Source organism: Atta colombica, unplaced genomic scaffold (genome assembly GCF_001594045.1).
Source record: "Atta colombica isolate Treedump-2 unplaced genomic scaffold, Acol1.0 scaffold163, whole genome shotgun sequence".
NCBI classification, from domain to species: Eukaryota; Metazoa; Arthropoda; class Insecta; order Hymenoptera; family Formicidae; genus Atta; species Atta colombica.
In genome coordinates this window covers 2753299-2767908 of record NW_017259254.1, presented here as the reverse complement: position 1 = coordinate 2767908, position 14610 = coordinate 2753299, and the positions used below count along the sequence as shown (strand labels likewise).

At 34.0% G+C, this 14610-nt stretch overlaps 1 protein-coding gene across 1 annotated transcript in view; it reads left to right on the top strand.

Annotated features, from left to right (window-relative positions):
• Window positions 1-14610, top strand: part of LOC108686058 — a 229839-nt gene that overhangs the window by 20562 nt on the left and 194667 nt on the right. Inside the window, exon 2 of the mRNA XM_018191122.1 lies at window positions 6260-6457. Within this exon, the coding sequence (XP_018046611.1) occupies window positions 6260-6457 (198 nt within the window). The remainder of the gene's footprint in view (window positions 1-6259; window positions 6458-14610) is intronic.

Sequence of the window (14610 nt, the reverse complement as noted above, 5' to 3'; positions counted from 1 at the left end):
AGAGAGAGAGAGAGAGAGAGAGAGAGAGAGAGAGAGAGAGAGAGAGAGAGAGAGAATTAGATTCCCTGCGTTTATAAAAAAAAAATTAAAAAAATGAGCTTCTTTGTAGAAAGAGACGAAAAAATATATTGATATTTTTTCTTCACAGTTAGCTGTTTTTTAGAACGTTCTTGTTTTTAGTAACTCTGATTTACCTTGTCTGAGAGATGGTTAAATAATATACAGTGTGCAATTTAACTTCTGGTATAACCTTTCAGAGGAAGATACATCTTCTGTAATTATAGAACTTTTACGTGCGTTTTGTTTCCGCGTGATTATGATTTTCTGTCCTGCTTGACAATGATTAATGTACATGTCAGATTATCAACTTTGATGCGGTTGATGCACTCTGGATAATGTCCTCGAGCCGTTCGATTGCAGCGAGTATATGTCAGGTCATGAAAGCGCTTGATATGCTACTTCGTCCTTCATTGTTGTGAAATAAAATCTAGAAATTAGAATGAAATTTCAAATTATAAAAATTAGTAAATAAAAATTTTTTAAATACATTAATTTTTTAAATACATGTGATGTACATAGAAACTAGAAATATATAAAAAGAAAATTATAAAGTCAACAAGCGAGGCGACGACAATATTTTTAACAAATTTAGTTTTTACAAGTAATGGGTTGCATTTGTTTGATACTTTATACGATAAATACTAATGTTCATCATAGTTTATAATTTAAATGGTTTACTCATAAATTTTTCGTTTATCATGCAATTTCCGACAATCTAAAGTGACATAATTTGTGCATAATTGTGCAACGATGATTTAATTTAATATATTTTTTTGAAAAATGGACAATTTCCCAAGAAATATATTAAATAAAATCAGATTGCTGGATATTGTGAAAAAAATCATGAGTGAACCGACTGTTTAATTAAATTCTGATTCGAGAAATGATCATATCGAACTTCTTATCTGCTTTTATAACGCGTATAGTAGGCCGATTTTTTAATTGTCGGACATTTAAAAAGTTGCAAGAGGCGTTCACGTATCATGGTTCGCTCGTACGACGGAGAGAATGTTGCTACGATGGAGAACGTGACGGACAGACACGTGGTACTTTTTAAACGAGTGTAAACGGTCTTCTTATAGATATGCACGCGGATAGCGTAACGCGTGTCACGCGTCTAATCACGACGTGTACATGCGCAGAAACGATTTGCAACTTTATTAAGCCAAGTGAGGCACCGCTCCGTCCCGCTAAACCGCCGCTGCTTTCCACGTGCGCGAATTGATTAATGCCCGTTTCCATGCTGCGTACCTCTCCCGGCTTCTTCTCTTTCTCTCTTTTTTTCTCTGTCTCTCTCGCGCGACTCAGCCTCCCTTTCGCGAATCTCTCTCTAACGGCTCGCAACGGTGGTCCGTTGCATTATCGTGGCTCCGAACAGAGCATAGCATTGATGGATATTGCGGTTGCTTCTGGTGTATTGTGTAACGGCGTGCGGCCGTTTCGCTTCCGATAGGTTTCCCCCGTATTTGTACGGCTATTTAATTAATGACGGCCGACCCCTTGCGCATTTTTCGATAATTATCGGAACGTCGCGTCGCGGTGCGTATCGCGCTCGCGGGAATACATGGCTTGGCTTGGCTTGACTTGGCTTGGCTTGGCTTGGCTTGGCTTGGCTGTATGGGCGGTCGACAGACACGCTCGAGAAAATATCGTCGAGAGTTGCCCCATGCCAGGCGGTTCTTAATATTTCGTAACATACATGTACTACTTTCTTAATCCTCGTTGAATCTTTGGATACGTAAAGTACGCAGTAGTTTTGCGTTGCGAATTATTAATTTAGTATGTTTGAATATAGCAATTTTCGATTTGTTACATTCTAACTAAAGAGATTTTAATGTCAAACAATATTTAAATGTCCACTGTTAAATTTATAGTGTCAAAGACCTAATTTAAGTGCGCCTACTTATTATATCGTTATTTTATACTAAAATAATGGTTAAATTTGACACTATAGTTTCAAATTTAACCATTGTTTTAATATAAAATAATTGAGTATATTGAGTAGGAGCAATGACGATTTAAATTAGATTAAATTTGACACTATAGATAGATGTTATCTCCTATAGTACATTTTATGAGAAAATGTTGAATAGCTTTTTATCTAAGGCATGTGTGTTTGAATAATAAATCCTCTGTAATAGATAAGAGGGGGTGCGTACGCAAAACGATGGGAAATTCGGAAGCTGACTAAACAAGTAAACGCGTTGTAAGCGTGTGCATGAGACGAATTTGACATGCGTCTGGGTTAATTTGAAATTCGACACGCGTAATGTAATGGGGAACTGAGAGACTTGATCAATATTCTAGGGAGTCACGGACTAAATACGCTTAACTGCGTCAAAATTTAATCCACTGCATTAGCCATTCATTTTAGGATTATTCTCAGGAATCGCTTCACAATATGTATCTATATAAAATTGATAGCTTGATCTCAATTTTTTATTATTGTTATATTTTTTATATTTCCAAAATTACTTTTTATGATTTTGAATTTCATATCGAATATATGAAGAATCATATATGTGCGAATTTAATTATATATAAGCTTGAAAAACTTTATTTTCTAGAAAAAATCTTTATTTTCTGTTTTTATTAAATTCGACATAAATTTTTAGAAAATTTAATCAAGTAATTTTTATTTATATTACTTTTATTTTATTCACTATTCTCCCTTTAAAATCCCTTTAATATATTTTTGAAATTTCACAAGATTCTTTCTTAATCCATTGATATTATTTCGTTCTCTTCGTGTTACCCCCGATCTCTACGTCAAAAAATATTTTTTGTCTAAAATTCCATATAGCTTTGCGGCTATGAAATGAGATTCCGTCGATCAAAATGCAAATCGTCCACGATGAGCTCATGAGCGTTATTATACAAGGTACAAGGCGGACTACTAAACAAAGGAACTAATCAAGACCCTACCTCAATATAAAAGCATGATTCTAATTTCACGGATGGAATGTTTTGTCTTCATCACGTTAGCTCAAGTGCATACAAAAAAATGGGGAACAAATATCTTTGCATTTTCTGAGCATACAGTGCTCAACATAGTACAATAAAATGCATCTTAGTTATCAAATTCATTAATTTTTGGTCCTTTTTTTTCTTATGCTTTTGCATTAAGTACATGCATCGTTTATGCGATAACATATACTACATGAGAAACAGGATGCATATAAAAAGAATTTGTTGCTTTCGAATTTATTATGGATATCTATTAATTTTTTAATGAATTATAGAAGTTTTAATAAAAATAATTAAAATTATATTTTTAAGTAGTTACTTTTATTATCTATTGGATTGTCCAGAAAGTTCGTGCCGATGTTGAAGGAAAATTGAAACGCAGAAGATTTAAATTTTAGTATACATTTATTAAATTATATAGGTTAATCAGCACGAACAACCCAACAACTTTCCGGACAACCCAATAATATGTATATAAAAATACTAGTATATTTTTAACACTTTCGTGCTATTGATAAATCGTATATCTATAAATGTTTTGAAAAAGTTTTTTATATTTTATATTTTCTAAATGCATTTTTCAAAACTTTCGAAAAAGCTCTATTAAAAATTGTAATTATCAATAAATTTTATTACTTTTTTGTTTTTAATCAAAAGTAATACAATTTATTGATAATTACAATTATTTTTATAATGTAGTCTTGTTACGTATAATTTAATTTTTGAACAATTTGTAGATTCATTGGAGCAGATATTTCATAAAGTTTTAGTCCTATTGTAGTAGTCTCTCGCGTTTTGTGAATTCTCTTTTCTCAGAAAAGAACGTTAAACTCTTCCCTCGTAGACCACTTCGCATTAGCACTTGAGCACGTGAATAGGCCACAGTAAATCACGGTTTGCCTATTCACACGAGTAAACACATTAATAAACAACGTGTGCTCATAAGGTAGACGATTAAAACCACTGCCACGTGAATCGCGGTTAATTTATATGCGGATCCAAACTGTATGTCCGTTTTCATCCCTACGAATCCCCTGCGGGAGATGCGCGCCTCCCCTAACGAGTCCTTTATGCACAATGCCGCCTTACCCTTTCCCATAAATTTTGGGTGGTCAAATATTGGTACTGACTTGTGTCGGTCTGTTATTATGATCGGCACACCCCGTGGGATGGCACTACGTGACAGAACAAGAATTATTGACAATCTGAAGTAATTATAACCCAGCTAGTAATGTTTTAAATTTATGACACACCAACGTGAATAATTGTGTATAATATCTGTTAATATTTGTTATTAGATTAGATGAATTATGTATATCATTAAGTTTTGTTTTTAAAACATCTTTCACTCAAAGAGTTTCTTGTTAATATTTGATCTAAATTTCACGATGTCTAAATTTTGTATAGATTATTATATTTATGATAAATTTTTTATGTTAAAAATATATAAATTATTATAAAATATCTCAGAAAAAATCCATTATTCATTTATAGATTGTTCAATCAATTTTAAGTGATGCTTTTTGAAACTCCATTTTTTGATAATTTTTTAATTTTTAATAAATTAATTGTCTAAATAAATGAGCTTTAGCAATTTAAAATTTTGCCGAAGTAAATTCTACTTGAATTTAAATAAAGAACATTATTCATTCGAGAGCACGCAATCGTAATCTGTATATTATAGTCACACTTTTTGTACTATTCGTACATACTTGCCACATCCGGTTTCGCTCTCGATCACCCAGATCCCACGTGAAACTCTTGGCGGCGGTGTGCATTTCTCCGAAAAGACAAGTCGTGCTTTCAACACTCTGCCGATCGCATTGTGGTCAACCATCCGTACTATGAGGGCGGAAATACGTGGGCGATCAGGCAAACGTATAATGGTTACACCGCGCAGGTCTTCCCCTGTTTCTCGCATACCCTTGCTAAACCTCAATGTTTATGTACTTCGAAGCGGCTCGATATAATGCACCCACATCGGAGGCGACACAGCCACTTGTTCACGTTGGTATTCGAATCTCGGTGGGAAAGCGATGCCAGAGAGATTACGCAAATGGTGCAATATCAACGTTTCGCAAAAGAGACTGCTTTTATCGGAGGTATGCGGAGAACTGGTCGCTTAAATTGGAATTTTGTTGGAAACGTGTATCTATTTATGGAGATCTAGGTTGAGGCGATATTTTGTGTTGATTTTATTGAATTATCGGGGATTTAGGAGACTTGTAGAAGTTAAGAAAACGTTTTGCAATTTTAACAACTGAAATTTAAGTAATTAAATATGTAAACGTATTGCTATGTGTATAATATTAGATAAGTACCATTATAGAAGATGATAACTATTTTCAAGAAATTTATAGAAGGAAAGAGATTTTACTCTTTTACTCTACTTAATAAAATAATTAATTTGAAAATTAATTTAATCTTGAAATAAACTGTAAAATAATTTTTCAAAAAAAAAATGAAAGAGAGAGAAATTTTTTAAAAATAAAGTATAATCAAAGCGTCCATTCAGACATTGCCAGCCCTTATAATAAATTATTACTACGTTCTAGAATCACGATAATGTTTAAAAGCTATTGGTTTATTTCATGCTTCTGTGTTTACATTGGCAAATTAAGGATATCAATGGAAGCACTATATGCAGCTGATATGATTTTGCACAGATGCGCTTCAGGAATAATGTTCTAAACTGATATTGGTTTAAGCGATGTGCTCGGGAGGAATATTGACGTTTCTCTCCCGTGGGTGTTGCTGCCCCTGGCCAGAGATTCTGCCAGCTTTTGTCACAGAATCCAAATCACGTTCCCCTTGTTTACCCTCATGTCGAGGGGGATAACTGTCAGTAACAGATTTTGCGTGTGGCCACCGTAATTCCGTGAATGGATTCGCGAAACTGATCGATTTTTTCCGTCTCGATTGCTTCCGGTATCCGGAAATGTGTTGAAAACATGTGATCAATGTTGCGTAATCCACAAAATGAGCCATGACAATTTTTGCATTGCATTTATGAAAGATTTTTGATTAAAAGAAATTTCTCATTATTATTTTTTATATTTTTATAATTGTTTCACACACAATATATGTCACTTTTCATAGATGTTTCGCTGTGTCTTGTACATGGGACAAAAATTAATTATATAACGCGCAATAATTGAAAATTAGTTTTTATATAAAAATTATTTTATATAAAAACCGAATTGTTTTATTGTATTTATGCTTATCGTTACAGAATCGTGGGGATTTCGCTTCTCTGGTCCGGAATTTGCTCGGTCCAATTTACGGCGACAGTGTTATGAATTTACTGATAAGACAAGCACGGGATATCCTAGTTTGCGCTTATCACGGCAACTTGGAGAACTTCGTCCGGACTTATCTCTCACCTGCTGCAGTCCTTCTAGCGGAAGTCAAGAATGTCGCCTCCGAAACGGTAAGTTTCTTTACAACGTGATGATTATGCCATTAGCGTATTATTATCCTGAAATGATACGATAAATGTGCAATTAAAGAAAGCTGCTTACAGATAGGTAATTCCGCGAAGTAATTAAAGTAATCAGGCGTATGCTCTCCATGTACGGTTAGATATGTGGGACCCTGTTCGCGGGTATGATTACAAAATTCCAATTACTTTTTGCTTTTTAAAATGCCACGAGTATCGAAAGTCATAAAATTACATCAAGTGATCTACCAATCGTACAATTTTGCTTACAGTGTATTTTATCTAGTTGAATTATAGTTAAGTTATTCAAATGTGTAGTTGTAACATTTATAATTAACGTTTTTAGTTGTAATGCTTTTCTAATTAAATCAACACATTTATTTGAATATGGATTATTTGAGATACGTGCTAATGTGTTAAATTTTACACAAATTTTCCAATGGTGTAGATAATTATTTAAATTCAAGAAATAGAATATATTGTTGAAATTTTCAATCAATTTGTTTAATAGATTTTGTACTGTGTAGCTGTGAAATTTAAATCATTTGAAAGATTACCTTTTAATTGCCTTAACCCTTTTCGAGAAGTCTTAATTAATGCACTCGTGTGCCTCTTTGATAGATTTGAGATATCGGTTGGATGCGTCCGCGAATGCTCTCTCGAGATATCATGTACCCTCAGAATTCGCAATTAAACACGTGTAGGTCACGTGCTTCGATTTCCTTTATTCTCTTGTGGATATAAAGGGTTGCTAGTAATTCACGAGAACAGACATTAAAGATGGGGTTGTTTCTTCGTTATGTTGCTTTGAGGGTTGGCCCATCGACAGTTGTTTCAGCCATCGTTTACGACAGTTTAATTGAACTCGTCGTCATTAATACGGGATTGCTACTCAAAGTGTGCGGTTCGCTCTATTGCGATAAGATAATGTCACAAGAACGATGCCATTTGATAATTTGCATAACAATACCATTAGTGCATACAACGTCCAAATTAATTCAAGAAGTATTCAGAAGAATAAATACGAACAAATTTCCGATAGTGACATATGAATATTGCCTCTAAAATTTTTCTAATATATGTATAAAAAAATGTGATTTTGAAATATTTTATAGTTTCGCTGAAAAGTATGAATAGCTTACAGTCTCTTTCTTTAATATTAAACAAATTTACGAAATTTATCTACGAAACGTTTAGTTTATAGCGAACGCTCAAGAGATAAGAAAGTAAGGGTGGATTATACAAGATTTAAAATCTGCAAACTGCTCGATTGGTTAGTCTTTTATTACTTGCACAGTTGAGGAACAATAAATATTGTATCGTTAGATTATATGTTATCATATTGAATTATCGTTAGATTACATTACGGCAGAGCACAGAGAGAACGATTTTGCTGAAGTATCTCAAAATTTAGTAAAAATTTAGTAAGATACAGATTTGGAAATAATTTTGTTACATCAAACTAATTACGTAGAAATCTTAAGGGCAATATTACACGATGGGCAATATTGTAAAAAGTTTTGATATTTTAGCAATAAGTTTGAACGTTCTAGATAATATTATTTTGATAGTCCAACAAATTATCTAAAGCTAGCTAAATTTTTAGGTACTTCAGTAAAATCAAAAAACCTTTCTGTGCTCTTGCAGGTAGTTGCTTCTTAAGCAAGAAGATTCTTGCTTGAGATGCGCATCTGAATTGTCGGTCTAGTACATATCTTTACTATGGGGTCCAGCACCCACATATGCTTCACGAATATTTATATCTCGTATTTCGCTCGGCTGTCTTTTTCCCTTCTCCCATATCACTTTTTTCCTCATTCGTCATTTGTGCTTTATCGTCCTGCGCTGAGAGAAAACGTGCCATGAAGAGCCATTTCGCTCGAGTTAACTGTTACGTACGCGAACGGTCGGACTCATAAAATCTATTTGCTTGGATCAAACATCCTTTGCGTTCTCGTACCCCAGTCTCCGATTTTACTTATCCTACTTATCAATGACTCTGGTTACGAGCAGAGCAATCTTAGCGAGCGACACTGTTGTATGTCGCATGTCTTTTTCGCCGTCAGTGTATCTATGTTTATAAGTGACGACAAACATCATCTAGTCTTGTAAAACGATAGAATCTCGTACTTGAAATATTTCTATCTCTACTATATATCTTCTATATCTAACAATATATATCTCTTACATCTCACAATATATCTATATAATATTATTTGATGTGTATTTGCTGGATTAATATGACAAAGGATTGTCGAACTTGTAATTAGAAGTTAATATCCTTATACAATATAATGTTATAAATGATTTTAATTATAGGAAGCATTTGTAATAATTTTTTTAAAGCAACAAAAAACAATCTTTTTTTTTTGCGAACTTAACAGTGTACACAATATGACACTAATGATGTCAGCGATGTGCCCTCGCAAATATTCGCGAAGAACGGGACTATGTGGCGATGTAGGAATGTTGTCAAAGAATGGTATAGGTGTATCCTATGGAACGACGATAGCACAAAGACACTATAACGGTGCTCTGTCCGAACCGATTGACAATGATTGAAGGCTGTGGGCCTCGACTTACAACCGTTCGGACCAGACTCTCAACCTTCGTGTAAATCACCAATATATATCTCCGCCATGTTATCCGTGATCTCCTTCTGCCTTAATCTCGCGAATGCATGAGCTCGGCACCGCCAACAGAAACGGGAAACGCCGGCCCACGCGTATCCTATCGCGCGGCAACACGATTTCACGATCGTTTCGAACGCGATGATGCTACCTCCCATGGTGCTTCCGCTTCTCTACATCGAATTTTTCGAATGTATTTCAAGCGTAGGTACCTTTGCGCCGCAATACCATACCGCGTGAATTTCGCCTTTGCTTTTCATTGAGATTTTAACTTTTACAGAATTCAGTAAAACTGTACTTTTACTTTACGAGTGAGTAAAAAATTGAATCAATACATAAATGTCACATTTTGATTTGATAAAAATCATAACAATTTTCAAAAGGTTACGCAAGTTTTGTTTATTTCGTAATTTCCTGCGTCGATTTTTTTGTTATAAAACCCCTTTGATATTTAGGCTGATCTTTCATCATTTATCATTTGTTCTCTCTATTTCTCTTTCTTTTTTCTTTTTATAAATTCTTTTACTAAATAATATAAGTAAATTATTAATTATTTTTTTCTTTCAAATTTTATATTAAATTATATAATTTTATTAAATTACATAATTTTAATGATTAAAGCTATCACACTTTTCATAAAATGTTAAATGCGCAAAAATATTATATAATACATATCTTTCTTTGAATATTAGAACACATATTATTTCTTCAGACAGTTGGTTGTTATTTGTTATGAAAAATTACATAAAATTACATAGAAATGTCGATATAATTTTCCGAAGAAAAAGATAATGAATTAAAACGAAAAAATAATAGCTAATCAGTAATGCTATCTTGTTTTTTATTCGGCTATCGAGATGTGTATCATTCGTTCAGGTTGACGATCCCGATTAAAAACTACATAATTATTCGGTAATTTACGTAATAATTATGAGAGTAATGAAATGCCCACTTACACATGGTGGACACTCTTTTGCATAACCCAGGAAGGCAACGGATTGCATAATTGTTTGCTGCCTCCGGCATTGATCCGTGCAAAAAGTGAGACGAATTTCTAATAATACCCTTGGTCACATCGTCGAATTGCCGAGCAGATCCGGCGAACGGCGGCAGTGCTGCATATCCTATGTGTGCACGCACGAAACAGTAACGGGCTATAAAACACGTAGCTACGCGTCGCGTCGCTTCGATTGCAGATTCCGATAAGATAGCCTCTGCTGGTTGTCATCGCTTTGCGAAGGTAGCGGCGAAGATAGTAACGACAACGCAGTGGTAGCATTCGGGAAGCGGAAGATACATTGCTCGACTTGTTTCCGTAAATCGCATTCTACGCTTTGTATTAATTTTATATGCGCTTCGCGTTATGACTTAAAAGCGAATCTCTATTTGATTTTATCTCTATTTGATCTTTAAGCCGATTTTACGAATTGAGTAAGTGTAGTTGTAAAAATTGACCAATCACAGTCGAATACGAAGAAACTATTGTGATTGATCAATTCTTACAATTGCAATTACTTACAATTCACGCTTAATTATAGAATAAAAGGTTTAGAATGTTGTATCGTCGACTCAAGACATTTCCAACAATGCGATGATAAAGATAATACAAATAATACAATTGTATGAGTAATATAATTTCATTGACTTGCGATGACAACTGCAGATATGTTTAGAAATTAAAATGACATAAAGATATACATTTCTCAAGAATGAAAAAAAGTGTATACAATAATTTATGATCATATTTTGTGACATTGGATGTTCCGCCTTGAAGATATTGACGATGCTGTTGTATTCGGCTTTCCTCAGCAAGAAAGCGACACGGAGAAATCTCAGGGATCGAAGCACTTGTACTTTAGGAAGATTGGAACGAAGATTGAGCGGTTTCTTGCGCTTCCCGGGGAGCGCGCGCGCTCGCGCGTAAGATAGAACCGCCCGAGGAACGGTTCCGTGATGTTCCATGTCCGGGCGGCTAATAAATTAGCCTCATAAAACTACGGGCGCCGCAAAAACCATGCGGCTACTTCGTAAGCTCATAGAGCCGCGTCGAGAAATCCGCCTTAGACAAGCCGCACGCGAGTTATTCGTAGTCTCTCGGCGGTCCTCTTGAAGGTACGATTTAATTGGTAGTCGGCCTCGTCGTGCCTTTCACCTCCAGCGCATCCTTCAGCTGTGAATTGCACTTCTTAAGCAGGAAGAATATTGTATCCGTTCAATTCGGTATAGCTCCGTTTATAGAGAATTTAGCTATACCAATAGAACTGTTAATTGCACCATCATTTCCAATTTAATCAACTTGAAAGGAAGATAGAGAGATTGCGAGAAATCGTTGCGAGAAAGACGCGTTCAGGTTCAGAGATAATGGTCTCCGATTAGAATGCACACGCAATCACGAAACTGTAATTATTGAAGCGGGTAACTGAAACGGAATGTCGCCGCATGATTGTGGTCAACGAAATTCAATTAAACCGCGTACTTCCCTCGAAACGAGAACTCGATTTACGTGATCTCGCGAGATCCATTACGCGCGGAAAATCCGTGCGCAGGCGATGCATCATATCTCGCTGTCGCGGTACAATGCGAGGGATTAAATTGGAAATCGGAGAAAGTAGCTACCGTAAATCGGTGAATCGATTGGCAGCCGTTAGATCTGAGAAAGCGGGCGCGGAAACTGCGATTCCGGCTCTCGAGCTTTTCCGTTTGTTCCTCCTACTAAGAAATCGCTTCTGCTCTTGCGGATGTGTATAACTCTCCGGACTCTTCGCACGCATGCACGCATGCACGCACGTAGGTACGTACACACAGCGACTTCCTGTTCTCTCGGTCGTTAAGCAGTCGCCGCCGTCGCCGCTGTCATTGGATGGTATCTGTGTATTGGCGAGTACCGACACATAAAAGCTCTTACGATCGTAAGTCGTGTGGGCGTAAAAGTGCCTATTGGCCTTCACGGCATGTATATATACGCATGTTATGAATGTGCGTGTCGGAAATACCTCGTGTGGATTACGGTGTCTGGTCTTTTCTCGCAAAAACTTACAGTCGCTTCTTCGGGATAATATGAAACGCAAGATGTTATTCGAAATATGTACGAAAGAAGGATATTTTTTTTAATTTACGATTGAAATTACGCACACGAATATTTACTGTTATACAATATTGATCGCGTAATCATTTCCCATCAGGCTTTCATTACATCTCAATTCATTGTTAAATATCAACAAGTGCATCTGTCCAATATATTGTAGTTATTTTATAATTATTCACAATATTATTATTTTATTACAGTTATTATTCATAATAAATAACTATTTTTTTATAATTAATACCAAGTAATTAATAATTTCATAAGTTCTCATATAAATCACGAATTTTCATTCGTAATTTTAAAAATTGTTTATGTTACACGAGTTGATTCATAATATCAGTTAATATCGAAATTTATAATCGTTGTATAGTTTTATATTGGAGTGTGTTGCATTTATTGGTCATCGAAATATTATAAATATGGATGAACTCTCTATTCTTATCAATAGATTTCAATCAATTCTCGTTTGAATACCTTTGTGCATATCACTACAAAATATATTGAATTGATAAAGGAATGATTTTAAATTGAGATTTCTACACTGTATCATTATCACACACACACACACACACACACACACACACATACACGCGCGCGCACGCACACGCACATACATACATACATACATACAATAATGATTTAATAGATATTTAAGTAGTATTTTGAATAATTCTTTAAACATCTAAATAATTTTTATAAAATAACACTATAATATAAAATAATGTTACTCTATATTTATTAATATTATTAATTTAAAGGATGACTTGCTATAATAATTTAGCGAAAAGTTTTAATAAGCATAATTCTAGTATTTTAGATACTTTGATCATAATTGATTAAATAATTGTATAGAATAAAAATCCATAAATTTTTTTATTTAAAAAATAGAACTTTGTTCAAAATTCAAATAGTGATTACAAGAAATTAAGGAAGAAATAATATTGTGTTGCATTTACTCGTTTTATATTCATAAAAATCTTTTTATGATTATAAAATATATAAGATTATACATATATGATTCGTATATTTTGATATTTTTCGAACAAGATACATTTCTGTTCTGTGTAATTCTGTCATTAATGTGTGTGTGTCAAGTTTTCGAAACTAAAGTGAACTAAACGAATGCAATGTATTCTCTGTTTAATCCGTCTCGGCATCTCTTCCGTTTTCTTCCTTTCCTTTTGCCCATGCTCGTACTTCATAAGCTCGTAATCGTATCTCTTTACGTCGTTATCTCAGGCGGAACGTACCACATAATCCTCCTATGCGGTCGTTGTACCCCAAAAAAGACATGCTCTCAGTGACGACGAGTCAGAACGGCGGTAAATTCCGCATCACACCGAAGAAGAAAAAAAAAAGATTATCTCCGTGTCTCCGCAATAATGATTATCATTATTATCCAGCCTTTACGCGTGATCATTTGATGCATCGCAGCATCTAATGTGTTGCGTAAATGCGTAAAAGTGTCTCTACACGGTGTGTGATGATAATTTAGAATCGTTTAATCTCACGGTGCTGAGAACGCCGACGAGAATTTTTTTTGCCTTATTTCTGTAACCATAACTCTTCGGTAAGAGGAGTAGTTTCGAATTGATCAGATCAGCCGCAGCAATAAACTTGTAGCTTTTAGTTCCTTCTGATGTGTTGTAATTAATCATCCTTGATGAGATTCGAGTATTTTTTGATCTTGTATATAATATATGTATACATAAAAAGAATGATTGTTGAAGTATCTAAAAATTTTACTAGATACATCTGATGTATCTGAAAATAATTTTATTGGATCAAAATAACTTCGTGAGACGCTTAAATGATTTTTAACATTTTTTACAGCATTCAGAGTTGCTTCAGCATTTAGACTTGGAAAACCGGGAAAAATCAGGGAAATTGAAATTGATCATAGAAAAAGTCAGGGAAAATATAAAAAAGATTAGAATTTTGAACTTTACTCACAATTCCCTTAAATTACTCTTATATATTTCAGATAATTTTTATGATTGTTTGCATATTATATCTGATGTTTATAGTTAAATACGTTCAAAACTCGTTTTTAAGAAAATTTAAAAAAATTAAAATTTATATTTTATTCAGTAATTTTATTTGATCGTTTTTTGTAATAATATAAGTTTTCTTATAATCGTTGATTTTAAATGTTAAAATTTTTACATATTTTTTATTGGTTATGGAAATTTCCCATTTTTATTTTATCTGAAAAACTTGGAAAAGTCAGGGAATTTAAAAATTCATTTTTTGTGGCAATCCTGGCATTGTTTTCAACGTTTAAGTATTCTAATTAGTTTGATGGTTAAAATTATTTTTAGATCTATATTATTTATAGATCTATAGTATTTAACTAAATTTTTAAATATTTTAACGTTCTTTGCAAATATGTACAAACAATACAAAGATTATACGTGTTTTATTAAATG